We start from the raw sequence: 23941 nt of genomic DNA, 5'->3' as shown, positions 1-23941 counted from the left end.
CAATGCTGTAACATGAGGACTGTGCTTTTATACTGTATTTTGCACTTGGAGGATCTTGAAACTTTTATAAAATACTCGCGGCGTTATAGTGTTTATAGTATAGTTTTACTTCTAGGAAAACAAAAGAAATGTTAACATCCATTCACTGTTGGCTTTTTGCTGGAAATGTGGTTTAAGGACACAGGCAAGAGAGGTGGAGGCGAGCAGGTAGAAGTCATATCTTTTATACGATCAACTAGTAGATTTTGAAAAATGAGATAAACTTTTGGGCACACAAATCTGCCCCGAGGTGGGTATCATGAGCATCATCACATCTATACTGAATGTATTTAATCATGAACTTTAGTTCCCATGCTGAGAAGATAAAGCATGAAATTTAATTGAGATACTGGTTTTAGAGCACATTATAATCGCCCTTCCACCTTTCCCTAACTCTCCAAGTCCACAGGCTATAAACTATCTTGCTTTTCCTTTTAGGACAAAAACACCTTAGCATCTTTCTTCCTCCCTCCCCTGCACAACACACCCTTCTCCTACAGGAATCAGCTCCATTTTCCCTGAGAATAAGCCATCTTCTGTTTCAGAGATGATCAAGCTGATGCATATCTAGACAAACCCTGAGCAATATTTCTTGGCTTTGCAGTTAACTTTGAAGTTAACTGTGTCATCACTGAAGCTTGTTTTTACCAACTATACCAGTTGGCCCGGTAAAACACATTACTTCTACCTACCACACACGTATACAAAAATAAAACTAAACAACTCAGAATAACACATGATCTGTTATCATGCTGAGCATCACCCAGAACCGAGCAAGGACCTATCATCAGCCTAACTGGAACCTGGCTTTTCTCTCGGGGTCCCCGTTTTGCAGCACCTGAAAGCAGCAACATCCTAACAACGGTTTGGGGAACTTCATGTTGAAGCTGGTCTTACATCCAATTGTAAATACGTAAGTGTCTTAACACACAGAATTGGAAGCCAAGGGCTGCAATCTGACAACTCTCCATCACAAATACCTCCACTGAAGCTGAGAAGGGTATTTCTCATGAATAACCATAACAAATCTAGCCCTGCACATGAGAGGAATTTAATCTAATGATCAAATATTGTTTCATAGTATCCAATTTATTTCAGCTTTCTATCTGGGCTCAAAGCTATCACAGCAATTTATCTGGCCATACCACTTCTAAGCTTTGAGATGAACCTCCAACAAAGACAAACCCAGCAAATTTCCTTTTGGACGGTTCTTTGCTAGCATACTGCAAGCATATGCCTCTCGCATCCTCCCTGCCCATGATGGCAGGCAGAGTCTTTCATCTACCATGATTTTCTGAACCTTCATATTGAAGGCAGCCAACTCAAACGCTGTGCTGGCCAAACAGCGCTTGGAAATCCTCGAGTATGATGACAGGAAACATGGAGTTAGCTGTAATGGGTAATGCTGAAGGATCATAACTCTTCTATACATACACACACACATATATATACACACACACACACACATGCATGCGTATAAATATACACACGCACATACTGTATCAGTGACGCTCCAAAATAAATAGAGTGCAGGGATGAACTCGATAAGAGTTTGATTTAATGTTGTAAACATCAGCAGTTCCCTTCAGGGAGCCCTTTTCACACTTCAAACATTGTCTGAGAACTGAGCTCTTTGTAAACCACGTCCTTTCCCTGGGTGGAAATTATTATCTGGCTCGTGCTCTCTGGCACATAATAAACACTCAGGGTCATGGTCACAATTTGCAGAGGCTCAATCCTTGCCAAAGCTTTGCGATTCTTCAGCGTAGGCGGGGATAGACATCGGCAACTCCCAAGTATCTGCTCTCCATCTTTACGAGCAGTGGGGAAAGGCAAAGGCCACACTCGTACCTGTGGGCACATGTCTCTAACTTAGGTGCCACAACCTCCTCCTCCCGTACACAGTCTATACAGGAAGGCAATACATATATCACCCTTTAATTTAGATGTCCCAGGTTGCCTTCAATGCCATAATCGGCTTTAGCACAGAGCTCTAAATCCCATTTAAGGTCACTTGGGTAACGCACGACAGAGCAAATAAATTCACGGCATGCCTTCCAATTCCTATACTAGCCTCCTAACTGTTGGACCTTATCCTCACCCCCTGAGGACTGTTTTCTTTCCCTCTGACCTGAGCCTGGAGGCTGAATTTGAGGTTGCAGGACTCAGCTTGACCTGACAGGGAGCTGATCCTACAGCTGCAAAAAAGAGGTCCTTGGGTTTCTGCTGCTCGTCCTTACTCACTGCAGCCTGAGCGACTGCCTTAAACAGGATGTGGGCTCTGACATGGCAATATATTTAATAAACTTAATTGCTGTCATTAATATGAGCTAGGGAAACATTAAAATGTATCAAGCTGCAGCAAAATTACCCCACTCTTTTGTTACCTTCATTTTCCACGTCCTTTTCGAAAAGTCACAGTGGAACAACTAAGCAGAACATTGCACCTTTGCAACACACCGTAAACAGCGCAAACCTCAGTGAAAGATTTGCTACAAAATAAATAACATTTCTAATGGAAAGCATAAGTCACCTGTATATTAAACTGGAGAAATCTGTATAAATGGACAAATTGTACAGGCTAGGGTGTAATCATTATACCAACAAGTCTTACATATTGTACTGTTTCTGCTACCATACTTCACTGCAATTATTAGCCTCCTTTTCTGCCAACTCCGAGTTTAACATACCGTCCCCCTGCCAAGGCCATTTGATTATAAATAGCAAAACATCACGTAAATGCAGGCATGTGGGGAGCAGATACAGCACAGAAAAGTGGGCCACTGGGAAGAAGTATTTACTTTTTTTAGGGTCTGATCCTGTACAAACATTTAGTCATGTGAATAGCTGGCTCTTCTAGAGCAGTTTCCCAAAATTCAAAGAGATTATTAACCTTAAAGGCACAAATGTAATATCTTGCAAGATCCAGTTCTTGCAAGCCTTGTTTGGAAATTTTTAATAAAAACATGGTAATTAAAGTAAGAGGTATATTTTGGAATCACTTGGAATCACTTTCTTCTTCACAAACGTTATATATTGAAACAACAAAATCTCATGGCCAGGTAGCCATCTCATGCACAGTTAACTATTCTTAACTATTCACAATCAGATTATAACGTATGTGTTAAGTACTCATGATTTGATAGATTTCTTCCTAATTTGTGGCTGATCCCAATGATCCGATACTACAGGGGCAGATTTCACAGGGGGAAGAAAAAGGGAAAGCTGGAAAATGTCACTACAGGAAGCCACTTCGTCATATACATTAATTATCTACCATTTGCACAGCACCAGTGACTTGGGTAGATGTTCTGTGTTCTGCTGGTGAGACAAGGAGACAAACCCCAACTCTCACTGAAGTCAGTGGAAAACTCCCATTAACTTCAGTGGAATCAGGATTTTACTTCATGCGAACTCTAGGGTTCAAAGGTGCTTCTCCAGTTAGGTTGCTTTACAGAACCAGTTGTGCAGACAAAAAAAATACCTTTCATGAAGTGCCATTAAGGACTACTTGAATTGTAAGCACTCTGCAAGAGCATATCATTTATGGGACCACTTGAAGTCTGCTCTGACCATCTCTTCCTACTAAGCCAGTACTCATTACTCTTGTACTCCGTAACCTCATTACTCTTGATCACACACAGAGAAGACAATGCTATGTAGGCACTGTGGAAGGTGATGTTGCTAATCGGGATGCATGCGGAAAAATATATGCTCATGTGATAAGGTGGTGCAGGATGCCCCCAGTATAAAAGTTGGGGTAGACTGTTGGCTAAACACTTGCACCCTTACCTCCGACTGTTGTAACACTGAATGCAACAAAGAGAGAGAGGAACGCAAGCCTGGACTTATTGGAAACTTAAATATGTCCAGGCTGAGAGAAGGACACAGCTGACCATGAGAGGAAGCACAGAGCTCTCCTCCTCCTCCACCAAAAAGGCTTTCCCCTCCTTCAAAGGGGAGGGGAGGATGCCGTTGTAACAGATACAGTGGCTAGAATGAGAAAAGAAGCAGTAAAAACCTCATTATTTCCTGGCTTAAGCAATCTGGGTAGAAAATGCTTCTTGAGCAATGGGTTGGCAAAAGGAGATCCTAGCACTAATTCTGAAATAACAGATAATATCTGGGTGAGTAGCCTTGATTATCCAAAAAGGCGTTTTAGTAGCATTTATCACTACAGGATCCAAACCCTCCACAAAAATCACTGCACCACTCTCCAGAGAGGTCCATAACTGCAATATTTATGTTACAGGAAGCTTTTCAGAGCAAGAAGGAATGAGATATCCAGTTTTGCTCAAGAGCTCACTGGGGAGGACAGAGGCAGATCTGAAGCCATATCTTTGGAAACCTCCATGCTTTGCTTTCACTGTGTACAACTGTCCTTCTGCTCTTTAATCCACTGGCACATATTGCCTCTGTGTTGAGGGAAGATGGATTTGGGATGGGGTATGGAAACGGTGAATATTTTAACCCTCCCTACTGTGGTGCCATTTGCGTGTCTGACATCTCAAAGGCTGACCCCAAGCCATGCGTTACATGGTTGGGAGGTAACCCTACAAATGAACCACTGCCTTGCAAAGTCAGCCTGGCAGAAGAAGACACCCTGCCACAGAAATGGGGGAAAATCCTTTTTTGGGGGTTGTTTTTAAATGGAAGATTGGATTCTGTAGAAAATATAAAAAATTATGGAGCAGTCTGTGAGTTTCCATTGGCTCCTGGCCATGACATGCAAAAGAAAAAAAAGGGGAAAAAAAAGGAATGAAAACACTTTTTATCATTTTGTTCCTTTAGGAGGGCCCAGAAGCTGTGTGTCTTACAAGTGCCACGTTTCTTTGTTGCACTCCAGCAACCAACACAGATGTAGAGGGGCCAAGAGCTGGATGCTTACGGTTTGTGTATCTTGGATGTAAAGGCTTTGGAAAATCTGCCTCTGAGTTATACAAATGGTCACCTCTTTCTCTGCTGGGAGTTGTATTCCCATTGTTTATTCTGTATTTCTAATATTGACTTTTGTAACTTGTTTAATTTCCTGAGGCCCAGGTCAGTATAATTTAGAAATGTTTGGTTGTTTTTTTTTTTTTCACGAAAGCTGGATTTCATTTCCCAAATTTCCTTTTTGTCACATAGACAATGCGGTTATTGATGGGACATTGGAAAAAGAGCAGGCCCAGGTCTTGACTTCTCCTCATCTCTCATTTGTATTGATGCCAGCCACTGATGCAGCTAATAACCATCTGTAAAATGTTTCTTGTTGTCATTGGTATGGAGGATGAAAAGCAAGAACCTTGCTTTTCTCAATGATTTACATTGCCTTCTGCATCCCAAGCCTTTCCTAAAACTTTTTAATTGTAAAGGCTGAGCCTCAATCTTATCTTCAGCCTGATTTGTAATCGCAGCGACTGACAATCTTTAGTCGGACATCGGTACATCATTCCCACTATGGAGAAATCAGTGCCATTTCACTGTATTTCTACCACTTGTGTAGTCAAAACTTACTGAATGCCTTCATGAGTGCCAGATTAATGATGGGGGTAAGTCATCAGCCTGCGTATTGGTAAAACTTTATCAGCAAGTAAGCCAGACTGGTAAAAACCTTTGAAAGGATTTACTTTCCATCTAGTCCCAGGACAGAAAGCAGCAATGAGATGAGACAACCAGTAAGTGTCAGAGAGAGGAGCATAAACCCCTTGAAACCAAACAACTGAAGTATTTGTTCTAGAGTTATTGACATGAAGTTTTACTCTGCTTTGAAATGTAACATGATTTTAAGCTGGGTACCAAGTTCTGTCCCTTCAGAGCTAGAAAGGTCAAGGACCGTGTCCAAAACCCATGTCTGCTGAGGAAACAGAGGTGACCAGAGCCCTGCTGATAAAGCTCCCCAGCCTGAGAGGGATGCAGACTCCATCGTCTGAATGAATGTCTCCAACTTCCAGCAGAAAGCAGCACTACCTTAAAACTCACTGACAACTTCCATGCCTGTGCTTTTCTTACCATGCATTTTATTCTCAACTACACTACTGGAGGCTGATCCCTGGGCTCAAATTGCGTCACCAGGATGGTTTTACGGTCCATTAAGCTGTTGAGCTAGTTATGACATTGACCCAGTTGCTTTTCTGAGGGGCTATGGATGCTCAGGAAAAACTTCAGTTCCCCTGCAATGCAGAGCTTAATGCTCTTATCCAGCCAGCACTCTAGAAACTGCAAAAGAAAATGGCATTTGTGGTAATTGTGATAGCATAAAAACACAGTCTAGTGCACACCCGGGGTGAAAATGTCATGCCATTGACTCCTTTCTGTTATAGCAATTCTAACGACCAAAATCTCACTTCATATATAATGATCCCTGCCCTAAAAGACTGACATCCAAAGCCCACTTTTGGGTGCAGCTGGTAGTGTGGGGTGATGCTCAGTCACTCAGGGTTGGTCAAAAGTACATGAGCCACTCTTGTTTCAGCTACGTAATACTTAGGTAACATTGGTGAAGTCAGCCATGTGCAAAGGTATCATCTAATTTAAAACACTTAACAGAAGTCTGAATTATGAATACAGTCAGACCAGGTACTTTTCTGTTATCACTGCAGAGAGATAGCATTGGTATAGCCAATTCAGACTCAGCTGACCCAATCCTGCTCTAGGGTTTCTTATCTCTTCCATTCAACAAGAGAGGGTAAACAGCATGTGAAACCAGGTCCTTACTGCAAGTAGGAGGTGGACTATAATCTGTGAAGCACAGATGAGGAATTCCTGCTTCATGGGATGCTCTTAAATGCTCTGATATTACTTTGGCAAGGATCTCATGAGCAAGTTGATACCCAGCTTTCTGCACACCTGCAGAATTTGACCTTCTGCCCCAAAATACGATTTCTGGGTTCAACCATTTTGCCATATCCCACTGTTGTGCTGCAGTCAACATATAGATAATTCAGCGTTTCACTGACTCCTTATACAGATACTCAACAGGTTGGTACATGAGATTAAAGTCCATCATGATTTTCTAGGAAAATCTGGAGGACAAGCCAGGGGTTGTAAGAATAAGAGCACAGAGTTTTTTAGCAGAGGTTAGTATACTACGTGACAGAAAAAACACTTCTACCCCGAATGTAAAACGATGCTCTCTGTCCTGAGGGTTTCACACAGCACTGACTGTTGCTTACCAAGGGTGCCGCGCCGCTTGCTCACAGGTGTATCTTTTATTAGGGTCCTTCTCCATCAAATTCCGAATGAAGTCTTTAGCTGTAAAAAAAGAAAGAATAATTTAAAGCAATAGGGTTGATGTCCAGTTCTGCTGCAGGCTGATCAGCCAACAGCATTGACCAGGCTACCAAGTGCCATCTGGCCACAGCATCAGAAAATGGCCCTGGGTCATGTGTCATTTATTAGTATAGATATAACCAAAGTGACTTAGGACCAAATCCAAGCTATTTAATACAGCAGATAAAAGCTGAAGGCATCTACTTGTGCAGGTATATTTAGGAGTGGGATGAATAATTCAGAGTCAGCAGAGTTCAAGCCTGCCAGCTCCCGGGTCACCCAAGTTCCTCTGACCATCTTAGTGGTCTGCATATGGCCACATCTGTTGGACATGCTGATAAACTGAGTGGGAAAGGCAAGGAGGAGGTCAAATGCCACAGTAAGAGAAGCTTCTCATTGCTCACTCCAAGCTATCGCACACATGGGCAGCTGTGAGGACATGTTGCGTATTTAAAAACAAGTTACCGAGAAAAATGGACTCCCTTGGGCATGAGGCAGTGTGTTTTTAATGGACACTATAATGGAGGGAAGGGAGATCACAGCATGGCATGCATCCAGTAGTTTCAGGAGAGCAGTTGAAAGAGCCACAGCAAAGCCAAATATGGCAGGAAAATCTTTGTGCTGATTTAGGTGATGGACTTTCCCCCCAAAATGCAAAGGGGTCTGCCAGCAGACCTTCATATTTTCTCAGAAACCTCTTATGGGCTTAAAAAAACTTCTCATCACATATATTTTTAAGCAATCCATCACAATGATATCTGGACCACAGATGTAAGCAGCATGAAATGTTGTTCTATGCAGAGATAACAGGATATATAATCATCTTCAAAATAAAACACTTATTTTTATATCTCCCTGCCTTAATCAGTAGTATTAATGAATCAGAAAACTGCATTTCTAGGGATATTTTTGTCTGATAAAATGTTCCTAGAATTCATTTCTTCTCCTGCCTGAAATGGCAGATGTTCCCCCAGGCTGGACAAAGCAAGGACACCGAGCTTGTGTGACCTCTTGGAGACCACACAGCGTGTCAGTGGCACATGCAGGGTGCAATGCTGAACATGCCCCTGCTGTCACCTATAGACACTGATGCTGGCAGACCATGAGCCATGCTGGAGCCAGAAGCCTTTAGGCACATTTGCCCGTAACAGGGTAGTATATCTGCCTCTCTGCCAGACTGAGTAGAGCAGGCACCGGCAGGCGCTGTGGATTAAATGTCTTCTGCACTGGGTGGGGAACTGGGCAAGCATATGGGCAGCTCTCTGGGCCCGACCACACAGACAGTACTCCCAGTTTCTGAATCTGCTTAGCTGCCTCATTTGGAAGACATTAATTTCTTGGGTTTGTCTTTGCTGTATACACTGCAGACTTGCTTTGGACCTACAGTACAGTTCTAGTAACAGAGTCGAACTAGGTTGCCTTATTATTATTAGTGACACAAAAACTATCTGCATTTTATTTGGATATGATGGAGAAGTTAAACCGCTTTGTCTTCTTGGGACAGTCTTCCATTCTCTTAATCTTCTGTTCCAGCTACGTTTTAGTGCTCTGTGTGTAACTGGACAAAATGGTACTTAATTTGCACTCCTGCAGAAATAACCTCCCATAACTACTTGAGCTGAAAGACATGCACATTCCCAATGATTTTTGGTTTAAATGAGCTCCACACATGATGGAGGGTACATTCTCACTCCCAGAGGAGGAGATCTGGAACAGGCAGGCATGCACTCATGGTTGCTGCAATTAAATGAGCAGTAGCTTCTTACCAGACTCAGAGATGTCATCCCAATATGGAGAGTCAAACTCATACTCTGCCTTAAGGATCTGCTCAAAGAGTTTGGAGTCATTTTCATCATAGAAAGGGGGATACCCACAGAGCCTGAGGGAGAACAAGAAAAGAAACACATGACCCTCAGACCTGTCTTGGCCAAGAAGGTGAGAAAAAGGGAGGGAGAAGAAGGGGAAACTCTTGTTTAAGACTTGTCTCAATAAGTTTTCAAGCAGCCAAGCACTACCACAAGAGAAGTTTGTTCTGGGACATGTAAACCCACTTCTGGAGATTGGCACCGTCCTGGACAAAGAGGAATTCTGCATGGAAACCCAGTGCTGTTGATCCTACACTGACTCATGCAGATATCCTGGCCTCCCTCTGCATGCTCTGGGTATAGCCAGAGGAATAGTTTTATTACACAGCCATGACCCTTCCATCCTCTCCTATACATGTCGTAAGAGGAGTTTCCATGGGCTACACCCTACATTCACCAGTCCCTCTCATCCCTCGGCACAACCATCCCCCATCCAAGAGTCTTCTACATATTGGCTTCACTGCTCTGGTTGTCCTTCTGGACTCTTCTCACCCAACACCTTACACAAGCCACTTACTTACACCAGCTTTACTGTCTCCCGGCTGGTGGAGAGGCATTGCAGTGGCTCTGCGGACGTGCGAGCACAGCAGAGCCCTGGGAACCGAGGACACACAAGAGGTGACAACAGCAGCCCAGTCACCTGCATGGCATCAGGACAGGCTTTGAGCACAGCCTGTGGTCTCTATATTGTGTGAGAGATCATAGCTGTACAGGAAAGTTTGTTGTACATCTGGAGAGCCACTGACCACCTGCATGGACCTCTTCTCTAGCACAATGAGGAGGAAGAGCTGGTGCAAACCAGGACAAGGAGCCAAGGACTGTGGCTTGTGCTGGGCTCTGCGTCCCCAGGTCCCTGCAAGGAGGATGTCTGGGAGTCACTCCACCTCCGCAGCAGAGCCTGCACGGGGTTCACATAGACCTGCCACTGCTGCAGAGACACACGGGGAGCCTCTCCCTTTCTCACTCCTGCAAGTGATTTTGCTGCCCACATCAAATTGCCTACCTTGCCTAAGGCTAACGACAGTCCTGTCCTGGTTTTCAGTATTTATAATCAGACTTCTCAGAAAATCTAGCCCCAGGACAAGCAGAACATTGAACATTATTTGCCTAGCTTGAGCTAAACCACTCTGGGTGTACCTTCCCAGTGCTGCAGACAGCAGGATAGTCACTCTGCCGAGGCAGGGCTCCTCCAGCCCTGCAGACATGGGAAAACCGCATCCAGCACTGCAATGCCGCTGCAAATACAGCGATAAAACTCATGTGTCCCTCACGTCAGCCGATGCTGCATGCAGTAGTCTGTCCCTCTCTGTGCAGACATGCCAGCAAAGGTACCACTTCTTCAAGCTTTAATACCAATGTTGCAAAGTGCCAGACTTACCTCTGAGGCTGGTCCAAGGTTTTAGCAAACCCATCCTGCTCACAGTTAAACAGGCCTTTCTGCCTCTACCGTCTCATATAGAGATGACACATTTTTTAATCTTATCTCTAGTCTATGGTGTAAATTATTCTTTCACATACTTTGCCGATATTGAAATGATCTTCTTCCTACAATTTTCTTAAACCCTCAGTCAACCAACCTCAATAAAGCATTTAATTGGAGAGAGCCAGCCATAATAAACAGACTGAAGATCCATCTGAAACACTACACTGTAGCAACAACAGAACTGAGGGGGGGGAACTGTAAGAAATGAAATACTCAAGTTATTTATAACCCAAAGCCAGCCAGCTGCCCTCGAGGTTATTTGAACCAACTCAACACTTGAGGGTGAAAGGAGCAATGTTTCGTTAGCTCTAAGGAGACAGTGTGCTTGATAAATAATTTAAATGCTGAGTGAGATGTTGATCTGCGTCACATCCATATTGACCTGGAAGAACTCGACTGAAATTTGCAGCATTATAATGAATCCACTGTGGTTCAACTGAATCAGAAATATCTCTCTTTGTCTTGCAAAGCAGATGAGCCAGTCCTCATTTGTGTCCCACTGGATGACTGCCATTATCAAAAGCAAGTAAGATAACGTCATGCCAGACAAGCATTTATGTTCAGAGCAGGACTGCATACCTACTTAGTGGGCACGTGTTTGTGTGTGGGGCTCGATGCAGCAACTCCTACATGAAACCCAGTGGTGGAAGCGGCGTATGAGAAGGACCATTAAAAATGGTGCATTTAAGTAAACACCAAAAAGCCACTATGCGCCTGGATAATGAAGGAAAAACATCTGGTAACCCAATGCAGAAACTGGATCCACAACCAGGATCCAGCTCTACAGGTATCTATGAAGAACATTTGTATGTCTTGCTTTATTGTAATAAATATCAGCCCTTACATCCCACAGTCTTGTGGGGGGATGCACACAAACTGATCTTCAGCTTCCTCCTCTTTTGTCACAGCCTTCAAGATTCTGGGTGCTTTACTGAGGGCTTTGGAAAGGCTGGAGTTGACAGCACCAGCGCTGCAACTGTTAGGATGGCTACTGGGGTAGAGATGTCCAATCTGGAGGAAAACTGCTCCTCCAAAGGCACTCGGAGCCATCGCTCTGTCCCTCTTCCCTGGGGGACACATTGAGCTCCATATAAGAAGCCTGACAGCCCCTCATTAATTTCTTGCCTTCCTCAGCACTTTCCTTAAACAAAACCAAACTGCTCTGATAAAACATTTTAGGGCAAGCAGACAGCGCTGTGCATGCCGAGGCTCTGGCAGGCTGCTCCGGGGAGAGAAATAACTCTCTTAAAATGTGCACTGTACTAATTACCTTGGCAAAGATACAAGAGCACAAGTTAGGGCTGCTGTGATTTATACATGCTCGTGGCAGCAAAAGGTAGGAGCAAACTGCTGAGCATAACAGAGCTGGAGGGCTATAACCCTGCAAAGGGGGGATCAGAGAGACACGAACCCCATCAAGAGCCCCAGCCTCTCCAGAGCTTTCAATCCCTTTCCTACACACATCCAGCTATTCCCCTGCTCCTCTGCATGGCTTGAGCATCTACACGTCTGGGGTATCTACCTCTGTGTCGGGGAGATCACTGCAGCCCATCGCAAGGATGCATGGTAGAAGGGCTGTACGAGGAGTCAGAGTCATGCAGGAGGATGCCAGAGCTACTTGGAAGCTGGGCACGGGGCAGAAAACAGACTCTTTTGGCACTGCTTTTTCCTTGCTGGTGAGAGCTTGAGAAATGTTAGTCTCCATGACAGGTCATGGGCAGGGACATCCCTCCAAACCAGCCCCTGCCTGATAGCGGGCTGAGTGCAGGGCACGGGCTGGTGCTGGCTCGGCCAGGGATGGGGATGAACCTCCTGCATAGGGGGACCCAAGGATGTTCCTCCAGGAGGCAAATCATTGAGGACCTCCACCAGAAAGCATGTGACAAGGGAGCAAGCTCCTTAGGACAGAGGAGGTGGTATGAGGGAGGGGAACAGCAGGGCATCCTGGCACAGGGAGGGCTTGGGAGCCAAAATATAGGTGGTCTTGCTTTCCTTTCCCTTAAAATCAGAGTTCAGGAAGACACAGAAGTTCTAATGTTACTTTAATGTTTTAACGTTACTGGCTTTGCAGTAACTGATGGGAAAGCCCCAGCAAATTAGCCTATCATACAATTTATGTTTGGAGGAAATCTTGCTGGACTTCCGGCAACTGGGCCACCTTCCAAAGTCCATAATAAGTTTTTATTTAATTCTTACAGAATCAAAATCCCATCGACTTAATTTCCATCTGCTGGGACATTTCTGTGTGAAAAAAATGACCTCACTATCAGAGATTCTGCTGCTTTTCTTTAGATATGCAGAAATACAAAAATAACCCCTCTGTCTTTAATGTGAAAAAATCCTTCATTGTCCTGGGGGAGCTTCAGGCAGCTATTAGTTGTCATCATTTTCTTGCAGTTTCACCAAATAAAAGCTTTTCACAATTATTTAGCAACCTTATCACATCAGCAACAGATTTTCCCTTAACCTCCTATTCCCAGTCTTGCCTTAAAAAGAATGGGATGCAGATAAGAAAAACACAGGTGGATGTACAAAAGAAAGATATTGTTAGAAGTCATCAGGAGAGCACAAGAGGAATAGCAGGAATGCCTTGTCCTCAGCAGGCAGAGAAAGCAAACCCCTGCAAGCTTCTGCTACATACCAGGGGTGATACTAAAGGCTAAATAACCCATTCGCATGGTCAGTGTATACAACCCGCAAGACAAGAGGCACTGGGGTTAGTTTTACAAACAATTTTACAGTGAGATTAGAGCAAAGAACTCAGTAAATGCTCAAAGACATGAGATGTGTGGTGTGGGAAGATGTCCAAGTGCTATTTATAGGGATAAACACATGTATTTCTTCTTATTTTAGGAACGGACCCTCATACTGGCTGACACTGGTGCCCTCGTGAAACTGTGGACAAGGACATGTGGCATGGAGAATAAAAGATAAATTAAGAAGTAAGCAGTGAGGAGCAATCATTTGGAGTTGTTTTCCCAGTGTTTAACTGTGATATCCTGAGCAATCCAACATGCCTGTGTACATTTTGCCACCACTAATTCTCCTTCCAGTACCGAACAAGTAAATTATTCCTCACTTTCTTGCTTAGGCTGTGTGAGATGCCGAGCGGGCGATGTGCCTGACCAGCTTTTCCCAACACATGACTCCCGGACGATGGTGGAAACTTTTTCTGGCATAATATACTTTGTACTGTCCCTGCTTAATCCTTCCATACAAACATCATTAATGATTTCAGGCACATCTACTTGAAAATCAAAAGCAACTCAGCAGCAAAAAAGTACTGGAAAGTATGATCCAAGATTTCTCTCCAGATACTCATTGTTTATAAATAACAATATCAAACCAGTAAGTCTCTTGTCCTACCAGTGAACAGAATCAGAAGAAAATACACAGCAAAATGTGCTTAGCCTAGTGCAGAAGAGACAGGAGGTGTTGAGGATGAATAACCAGGGGCTGAGGCAGAGCATTCTGTGGCCCCGGGTCCTTTTCCAGCTTTGGAACATGATCTTCTATTTTTTACATATATTAACTTAATCTTTGTTATATCAGGTATGCAATCAGTATTTTAGCTCCCCAAGCTTTTGTAACCTCTCACGTCACCCAGACATGTCCAAAATCCAGCTGCTGGGAATCCAGTGAAGTCTCTTGCTCTTCTTATGCTTTATGTTTTTTAAGCTGAACAGGTACCAAAACTACCTTGTGATAAGCAGGAAGCTGAGCTCAACAATGAGGCTGTTTCAAATTGAGAAATATTGCAACTGGAATAACAGGAAATTTCAGGCTGCTAAAATTAGTTCCTGTGAATAATGACTTCTCATGCAAAACAGGTTTTGATAAAAACTCCGCTGGTGCAGCCTCTGCAATCTGGTTGGCATTAACGAGAAGCATTAGAGACTGGCACTGAAACAAAGGTATTCTTTCCTAAGACATCCTTCACCTTGCATATCACAGAAACAAATATTTGTCTAGAGCATTGGTGCCCCAGAAACAGTTTGTTCTTCCAGTGTCATAAACCGAAGGCTCTTATGTGAGACTGAGGTTGCGTCTGGAGGCACTCAAACCACTTGCGGTAATAATAGCTCAAAGCATCTTTAATTTATGCCCAGCTTCTGTGTTGGATTCCCCTGAGTTTCCATCTTCTTAAATGACAACAGTCTGTTCAGAGTGGCTGTGAGGATTCGTGGGAGAGGTGGGGAGGTGATGCAGGATGATGTGCTTGGATTGCCCTATGCATAAATAGGTCTCCGACTGGTTTGGGCATGTGCAAGTAGCTCCAACTGTGCTGAGTGTGGAGCTGGAAATGGCATATCTGGATGGGTGTGGTGATATATTGGAATTATTAACTGCTGCTCAGGGCAGGATTAACTACCAGCATTGCACCAAGGTGGCTATGCTGCTGGTGGTTGTGGCAGCTCAGCACCACGCCGCACTGTGAGCACGCTGGCTCTGCTACCTCCAGTGGTGTGACACTGCTGAGACAGCAAACCTAGACGTTAAACCTGTGCCCATCACTGGTGGTATCAGACACCCCAGCAGGGCTCCTTCCTTCCAGTTAGGGAAGGACTCCTCTTCTTTGTCTTTACTGCACCCCTGACATCCACTTTCTTATGAGGCCATGTGTCCTGGTTTTGGCTGGGATAGAGTTAATTTTCTTCCTAGTAGCTGGTATAGTGATGTGTTTTGGATTTAAGATGAGAATAATGTTGATAACACACTGATGTTTTAGTTGTTGCTCAGCAGTGCTTACACTGGTCAAGGACTTTTCAGCTTCCCATGCTCTGCCCAGTGCACAAGAAGCTGGGGGGGGGCACAGCCAGGACAGCTGACCCAGACTGGCCAAAGGGCTGTTCCATATGGTATGACGTCATGCCCAGTATATAAACTGGGGGGAGTTGGCTGGGGGGCAGCGATTGCTGCTCAGGGACGGGCTGGGCATCAGTCGGAGGGTGGTGAGCAATTGCATCATGCATCACTTGCTTTGTGTATTATTATTATTATCATTATTATTATTATTACTACTACTACTACTACTGCTGCTATTTTAATTTATTTTATTTCAATTATTAAACTGTTCTTATCTCAACCCACAAGTTTTCTCACTTTTACTGTTCTTATTTTCTCCCCCATCCCACCAGGGAGGGGGGAGTGAGCGAGCGGCTGTGTACCACTTAGTTGCTGGCTGGGGTTAAACCACAACACCACGTCTGCAGTTTCTGGCTATTCCTGGAAGCAAGGATTAGAGCCAGTTCAAGATTAGGACACGTAAGATGTGGGCTGGGTTTCTAAGCTCCCACTGCAGTCAACAGAGATGGAGTCAACAGAGGCTGGAGAGTGATGCAAATGTCCCATAAAGCAGATGAAACCATACTGTGAAGGCAGGGGTCTGAATATGGAGCAGGGTGTAATCCAGTAGCCTCAGCATGGGCATCTGGTGCTATTCGACACGGTCCATGGTCTCCCGCTTGGCTTCCATCTGCCACTCCAGAAGGAAGGTCTCTGCAGTGCATTACACTTGCCAAATCCATGTGGCTGTCCCAGACACCCCAGCTTGGCACTAAAAGCGCAAGTTTAGGCAACTGAATGGCACATCCCAGTGAAACGCCTGCTTGCATCGACCCAGGCTGGGCTGAGGTGCCCACACGTAGAGCCTGGTGCCACTGGAGAAGCTGTCGAGTGCACAGGACCCCTGTCCCCCGCTGGCAGGTACACCATGGGGCTGGGGGGGCTGGACCGTCCTGCAGCCACAGCTTGAGACCAGGCAGGACACTGTATGTGACTGAAACAGCACTAAGCACCTATGTTAGGGTAACCAAAGTGAGCCCTGGAGTGCCACTGACTGTAACAGGAGCTGAAGGATGTAGCTCACATGCAGAAATATTCAAGGGGGTGGTTTGATCTCAGACCCAATCCCACCCAAGCAGTAACAGTCTGGCAAACACATTACCACACTCCTTCTATATCAACCTATTATTGCTGTTCATTTTGACTGTATGTAATACAAATCAAGTCCTTATTACATGAAGCACAGAAATCCTGAAAAGGTTTCCTTGTCCTGCAAACGGGAATTCACAGGGACTCATTCTTACTAAACTGATTTAAGCCTTCAGGGTTGGGAGTTCCCTGTACAGCAAATGGGGAATTTAGATTTGAGGAGTGTGTATGCCTTGCTTGACAAGCCCAGCACACGCTGATTTGGAAAACAGAGCAGGAAACGATGGAGCTGAACCTTGCAGAAAGAGCAGCCTTGCTTAGGAGGGGGAAGGATTAGGGATGAGATTGAAACCTTCCACCTATCAAAGATATGTTCGTAAACTGGGTGTGGAGGACACGTTACTTAGCACTGTCTCACCCATATTCTTCAGCAAGACACATAAAAGCAACAAATGAAATAACAGGTTCGCCAGCAGAAAAGACCTTTGGTGCATGAGCCATGGTTGAATGGGACTGAAAACTTGGAGGAAAGCGGAGCCAAGTTTATCTCCAGGCAACCAGGATGCAACAGTTCACAGCTCTCCTGTGGGCTGCCAGATGGACACATATTTTCATGGTGGATATTTGACAATAAACTGAACTTAGGCAGCGGTCAAGCATAGAATTGAAGCAGCATACTGCTGTCTTCCACCTCCGTCCTCCTTCTTCCTGCTCACTGAAGCTGCTATTCAGCAATGATGCACTACAAAAGCAACAGAAAAGACTCTACCTGATTGTCCTGCCATGGCTGGCAAGGACTCAAAACATCAGAAAACCCGACCCCTAGGCCTTCCATGCTCAGGTTTGCTTGTGGAAGATGGTAAGTTTGGGTCAGCAAACACCATCCTCATCTAAAAGAGCACTAGGGAGTGATGTGCGAAGCAGCCTCTGAGGTATTTTGGCATGTCTGTTGTCTTCCTCACTGCTGTATCATGTCCCGCTGGGCTTTGCCACAAAGTCAGAATCAGCACTGTTGATTTTTGCTTTGTTATGCAAAAGCTTTTTGCATCCTGCTATTGATGGTTGCTCCACGATAAATCCATCTCCCTGCAAAGTTTTATACTGAACAAGTTTTCAAATATTCATGTAGATTGGAAAGCCAGTCATAAAGCTGATGGTTTTAGGCAGGACTTTGTTTTAAATAAATAAACATACATGCAAATAAATAAAGCCTTCCTATACTATCTTAATATAAAAAAGCTATTTTGGGTAGCATACAATTTATGCTCAAGACTAAATGCAAACGTAAAGAATGAACATTGCACAGAGTGGATAATATAGCAGTGAGGTTTGTCCTGGCAAAAATAGTTCTACTACACCATCAAAAAGTTATTCATGTTGACAAGCCATGAAATGTTTGCGTAAGGAGAAAGGGAACAAAGTAGGAATGCTTTAATGCTATGCCTCATAGGAGCTGCTTTTTCCTTCAGTCTTGTGTAACTGTGACAGTTGTGTAAAAGGGAAAAATAAAAAAAAAAAGGAAAGCACTAGTAATGCCGGCATGAGAAGACATTTGTTTCTGCAGCAGTCAACAGCTATGCAGCAGCTCTGTGCTCTCTTGCAGAAAAGGAACAGGCTTGTTGTGCTCTATGGTCACCCTGGGTCAGCCCATGGCAAAAGCCTGACCTGCTCTCAAAGACCCACATGAATAGCTCCTGCTTCAAAGTCTGCTAGGCTGTGCAGATGCAACCTACGCAACTGTTATTTGAATGACATGCATGGTCTCACAGACCCGAGCCCTGAGCACAGATCACCCCATCAAGACAGGCCCCCAAGCTAGAAGGAGTCTTCCTACAGGTTCCCAGACAAAAAGTTCTGCATTTCCTTCTCAATCCAAATATTAGCAGTGAGTTCACATGCTCATGCACACAGAGCTGGATTCAGATGGTGGTGCCCAGAAATGTTATCAATGCCCTTCTCTGGACAGCACTAATGACCCCTGGCACCAGGGCATCCCTGTGACCACAGTCTCCAGGACACCTCTCCAATCCTTCCAAGTGTTGTCACTGGGACAGGAGTTGGCTTACCTATTTCCATGGCTCAAGCACCTAGAGTACTGGCTGCCCCTTTCATGGAGACAAGTCTGGATATAAGCAAAAACCTTTTCACCATGAGGACAGTCAAGCAGTGGAACAGGTTGCTCACAGACCTTGTGCAGTCTCCATCTTTGGAGGATTTCAAGACCCAACTGGATAAAGCCCTAGGCAACCTAGTCTGACCCCAAGGACAGGACTTCTTGAGGTTCCCTCTAATCTAAATTATCCTATTAAGCCTTTGTGAAGAAGGGTGGCAGGTACTGAATGAGGACAGGCACTAAATCTCCATAGACATATGAGTTCTGAGATCTATCCACCACTTTGGAGAATGCACAAAAGTCCTGGTCCTGTAGCTTTCTCGAGCAACCAATCCCCACTCCCTTGAGCAGCAATTAGCCCCATTAGAGGAGCAAATCTCAGCCAAGAATGCAGAGGCTTAATGGCTTGACAGAACAGTGACAGAACTGACATGGCACAAATCAGCTCACCCTCTCCTATGGGACCTGATGGTTGGATGTATTAAGGAAAATGAACTCTCATTTTCAGTAAAAATCTCAATAATTTGTATTATGTTTTGATGAGAATAATTCACTGCAGTACCTGAAAAGCTCTTCCCCCCTTATCTCCCTCTGTGCTCTCCCCAGGGAACAAAAAGCCATTACGGTGATGCCTTGACAGAAGTGGCCCTTCAGGATACGCCTGTGGGCACGATGCTGTGCTCTGTGGACATGGCGAAATTTGTTTCTTGTCAAAGCTAACCTGAGCAGGGGAGGGAATAGCTTCACTAATGTCACAACCTGGACAAGCCCATATTATTGCACACAGTGTAGCTCAGGCAGAAGCAAGGATTTTTGCTTTTGAAGGGTCCTGTTTCATTTTCTACTACTTCTGCCTAAATTTCAGCCTTTACATAACTGGGAGGTGTCCAAGGTTCATGTTATCCTGGGTCACAAGTGTCAGAGATGAACTTTCTTGGACCAGACAAAGTGGGTAACTACACAGTGGGAGAGCATGTTGCAGGTCCCAATTCTGTGATTGAAAGCCCAACAGATACTCACAGGATGTACGCGATGACCCCAATGGACCAGCAGTCCACAGCTTTGCTGTAAGGTTTCTGGGCCAGCACTTCAGGAGCTGAAAATAAAAAGCCAAACGAGCACACGTTACAAGACCAAACATTTGAATGTGACCAAGAGGTAGGGCCCTGAAACTTGAAGCTCCCTGAGACCTTGTGTTGTCCTCCACATACAGCCCCTTGCATTTGCAAATATCCTGATGTTTTTGAAGCTCATATTCTCACAAAGAAGGATGACTCCTAGAGTGGAGCAAATTCCCTATTTCCTGACTCCAAGGAGAGAAAACAAAACCAAGCACAGAAAAATGCGTGAGAGGCAGAGGGCCATCACGTCTCTGTCAGAGGAAGTTTAGGCGACTTGGAGAAAAACGAGGCCAAGCTTTGCACCGGTGCTGAGACGCACATTCACCCTGACAGCCTCGCAGCTCCACCACATCGCACTGCCAAACTGGGGATTTCAAGAGGCAACTCAGAAAGTGCAGCGTGTCAGGGAGGCGATGAGTTACATCTGCAGGAGAGGAAGGAGAGCTGTCACCATACCTTCCAACAGCTGCCTTCCAAAGCCTCCTGGATGTCAGAGTCAGAGGGAGTCCTTTGTCCTTCTGCCTCTGGGAACACAGATGCCTCAGAGGGAGAAATGAAAAATAGCAGGAACTGGACACATGCACAAAGGAACCGAGCCTTCTGCCTCTATAGCTTTCAGCCACCATAGTCTGAATTTTGCTAGAAGTGAGATCCTGGGCATTTATTGAAACTCTTTGTGGGTCTGCTTTCCTTTCTTACACCAGTGAGAGTTAAAAAGGTGCATTTTTTGTTTGCGAGCCTGGAGCATTATGTTTTCCCTGTTGGGACCTTTCAGTGCAAATGCTTAAACCGAAATTTTAGAACGCTGTGAGTCTAATCTTTTTCATGTAAAGAAGCTTTTGCTTTTTTCAAAGCAAAATGTCCACAATAATGCAAGAAATCACTGCTTGTGGCATTCCTAAAGCAGACTTGCCACACTGGGTTTTAAAAAGCACAGTATTTCCTCTGAGTACTTTGGACTTCAAATGCTGCAAGAGAATCATGAAGGGGCAAGTTCCAGCAAAAATATTTCTTTGGGGTTACACCTTCCTCTGCTAGGAGTCTTACCAACATCAGTTAGTTACTTGAAGAATAGCGAAAAATTTGTGAAGCACACAAATGTATTAGAACTTGAGCCTCACATTTAGCTGCTACATATGCTTTGGTGTACTGACAAGGACTCTTCAAAGAGTTATCTTCTTAAGCTAGACAAGTCAACAAAACTAAGGTCAAAACTGCCAGCAAGGAAGGGAACAGAAGGCAATAATGAGAAAGAGAAAAGCCTTTCTGGTGCTTGGGCCTGAGAGCTTATGGAAGGGATCGAAGGGAAGACAGTGCACGAGGCAGATGAGGACATCCAGATCACATTTCCACGAGCACCAGAATGATGGAAAGGGTCAAGTCACACTGGGGAGACATTGTAAAAAGGAAGAAAATCCAGGGGAATGTGGGTAAAAATATAGCTGGCAGACAGGTTATGAGTACTCTTGACAATTGGGATACGCCCCAATCTGCAGCACAAGGTAAATATTACCCCAATCTTCAAGTCATGCAGCAAACTGGGACCACTGCATGTATAAGAAATTAAAATGATGGTTCTGTTCATATATTGTTATTCCTAATACACTGTTGTAATATGTGAATACTCCAGCACCTATCCACTATGTGCCCAATAAGGTTTCTTTCCACTGTACCTGGTATGAACAGCTCCTAACTTGGCCCCAGGTGTGTGGCAGAAACCTGCACCCCAATTCCCGAGAAGCCCCTGACTCCTTCCAGGACAGGAGCAAACTGCTGTAGTCTATCAAGATGAAGGTTAAAATGTTCTTACTACAATAGGGGACAGAGCTGTGGAAATATAAAAGGCATCTCCAGCTGGCACCCAAAAGGTAACTCCTTTCCCAATGGCTGGGTCAGGGTCTGTGCGTCAGGTTGGTACTAGACAGTTTGGCATGGGTGAATTTGAAGAAGAACTTGGGGTAAAAGAATAAAGCACTGGAGAGCCATCCTATTTGGCCTGCCACTGCGTCCCGGATCACCTGGTGAGTTTGCAGTCTGGCAAATTTACATTTTTCTTGTATAAAACAGTTGTACCTCGAAGTTGCTCAAGACAACCTTCCCCCACAACCCTTGTGTCCCTTAACCTGACTCCTTCTTTTCTGATTCATCAAAACTTGCCTCCAAGTTTTGCTCTAAAACGACTCTTTTTTCAAAATGTGCATCAAGTAGGGTTTGTGAGACTGTTTCCTTTTTTGTCCCCTTGTGACTAGACTTTGTGACAAAATATGCTGAAGAAGGGAGTTCATTTTCCCCTGTCCTTAGGTGATTAGGAGTCTTCCAACTCTCCAGTCCTACCAAATTCCCAATATTTTATTCGCATATCCCTTCTACCTTTGACGGTCTGCTCCTGTTTGCATCATTTTCAAGACTGGTAAACATTATACATCTTATATCCCCCAAAGAAAATATTATGCAAATGGGTCCTGAGCACCACAGATCCTAGTGAGCTCCTGACATTATACAGATATGTCACATTAACATAACAGAAAACAAATCTGAGACAAGGGGATGTGAACTACATAAAGATTCTCCCTGTTAAAACATCAAAGCTGTGCTGGGGCATTTCTCTCTGTTTTAAAGGAGTGAGGAGCACTGATAACAGACAGCTGCTGCTGCAGATGGTGGCTGTGAAGCAGGTAAGAAGACCACAGAATCAAGCCCAAAGCAAATGTGAGGCTATTAGCTCCCCTTTGGTAAACTTTAATGAAGACAGACAGGAGGTTTAGATAATTATATTAAAGCCAAATGGCTGCTTTTGGTTTTTGTTCCAAAGAGTAGACATGCAACAGGAGCAGAAGAACATAGCTAAGCATCATCTGTCTCTGATATACAGAAAAGATGGAAATATTTAATGAGCTGAAAAACAAGTCAGAGGAGCTCTCAGAAATGACGGTAGATCAGTGCCAAGAGGCAAAGCAGGAGACACAGTGAAAAAAATCCAAGAGCTGACGGCATTAAAGGATCAACACAGATGACTGAGGAGACAAAACAGGAATAAGGAGAATGGGAAAGTCAAAGCTTCCATTTTTGGCGCTGGGGAAATGCCAGTTGAGCTTCCAGTATCACACCTCCCCAGGGAATCACTGTGGGCTCAAATGCTATGCAGCAGTCACCCAGAGATGGGGAAGTCAACACAGCAAACCTGGACCCTTTCCCAGTATATTGCCCCGTGGGTGCTTCACATCCAGGAACTGTGTTTCAGGCCAAATCAGCATTGCTACCAGCAACATGTGGCAGATAAAATGCTGGGTAGTGGTCCCAGGGCCTCATCCCACCTGCAGATGTGCTTCCCAGGGCACTCCACTTCCAGGCTAGATGATCTGCTGATTTACAGTTAGGGTTTTTTTTTGTTTGTTTAGTTACGTTTTATTTTTAATAAGAGAAAAAATTACGAGGCTCATTTCAACTGGAGGTTTTAAGAAAAGGTACAGAACAGGCACATTTGGAAACCTTTCAGGGCACTATGGTGCTAACCCCAGTGAGCACAGCTATGCCAATAAGCTCCCTAAAAATGCAGCTGCTGGATGCCAAAACCAGCAATCCATGTTCTTGCAAAGAGTTCAAGTGATGGGGCTGATACTTTAAGTCTGTTGAACAAACTGTAGAAGTCATGAGGGTGCCTGTTCTTCATACCAGTCTCATACTTAAAAGCAATTCTCCTTCACTCCCATAATGGTGCTACTCCCAGCAGATTTTGCTGTCTCACAAGAACTCAGTCTAATGCTATTTTCTGTGGTTTATATGGCTTCCCACAAGCTGCATGCCAGAAGGACCAAGGCATTTGAACAAAGGGTGATGGCTTTGAAGATCCCCATAGGAGTGACAAATCAGCAGGCTGCCGTAAATGTGGGAGGAATAAAAAGATCTAAATAGGGTTAAAATAGTCAGGGACCTGCTTACACTGGGCAGGGACACAGCTCAACTGGCCCAGCAAATTGGCCTGGTGCAAGCCAGGACTAGTAGTTCAGCTGGTAACTATTTTAGTGCCAGTTTCCATCATGTAGGCAGGTCCTGCAAGTAAAGAAGGGGAAACGTGAATGTGCTGCACAGGTACAGGATGGCCATGAAATCTGAGAGGAAAGGTGAGTAACAGGCA

General features: G+C 44.5%; 1 protein-coding gene across 5 annotated transcripts in view; it reads right to left on the bottom strand.

The window, feature by feature from the left end:
• Positions 1-23941, bottom strand: part of CAMK1D (calcium/calmodulin dependent protein kinase ID) — a 227724-nt gene that overhangs the window by 15847 nt on the left and 187936 nt on the right. For all 5 annotated transcript variants that reach the window (XM_087766361.1, XM_087766363.1, XM_087766364.1 and 2 more), the window contains exons 6-8: positions 19706-19781; positions 9057-9169; positions 7194-7272 (exon numbers count right to left, since the gene is read on the bottom strand). In XM_087766361.1, coding sequence (XP_087622487.1) covers positions 7194-7272; positions 9057-9169; positions 19706-19781 — 268 coding nt within the window. The remainder of the gene's footprint in view (positions 1-7193; positions 7273-9056; positions 9170-19705; positions 19782-23941) is intronic.

The sequence above is a fragment of the Nipponia nippon genome, unplaced genomic scaffold (genome assembly GCF_047370975.1).
Source record: "Nipponia nippon isolate SJK-2023a ecotype South Korea unplaced genomic scaffold, ASM4737097v1 scaffold_3, whole genome shotgun sequence".
Lineage (NCBI taxonomy): Eukaryota > Metazoa > Chordata > Aves > Pelecaniformes > Threskiornithidae > Nipponia > Nipponia nippon.
The sequence above is the reverse complement of the archived record's forward strand: the minus strand, read 5'-3'. Positions and strand labels throughout refer to the sequence as shown.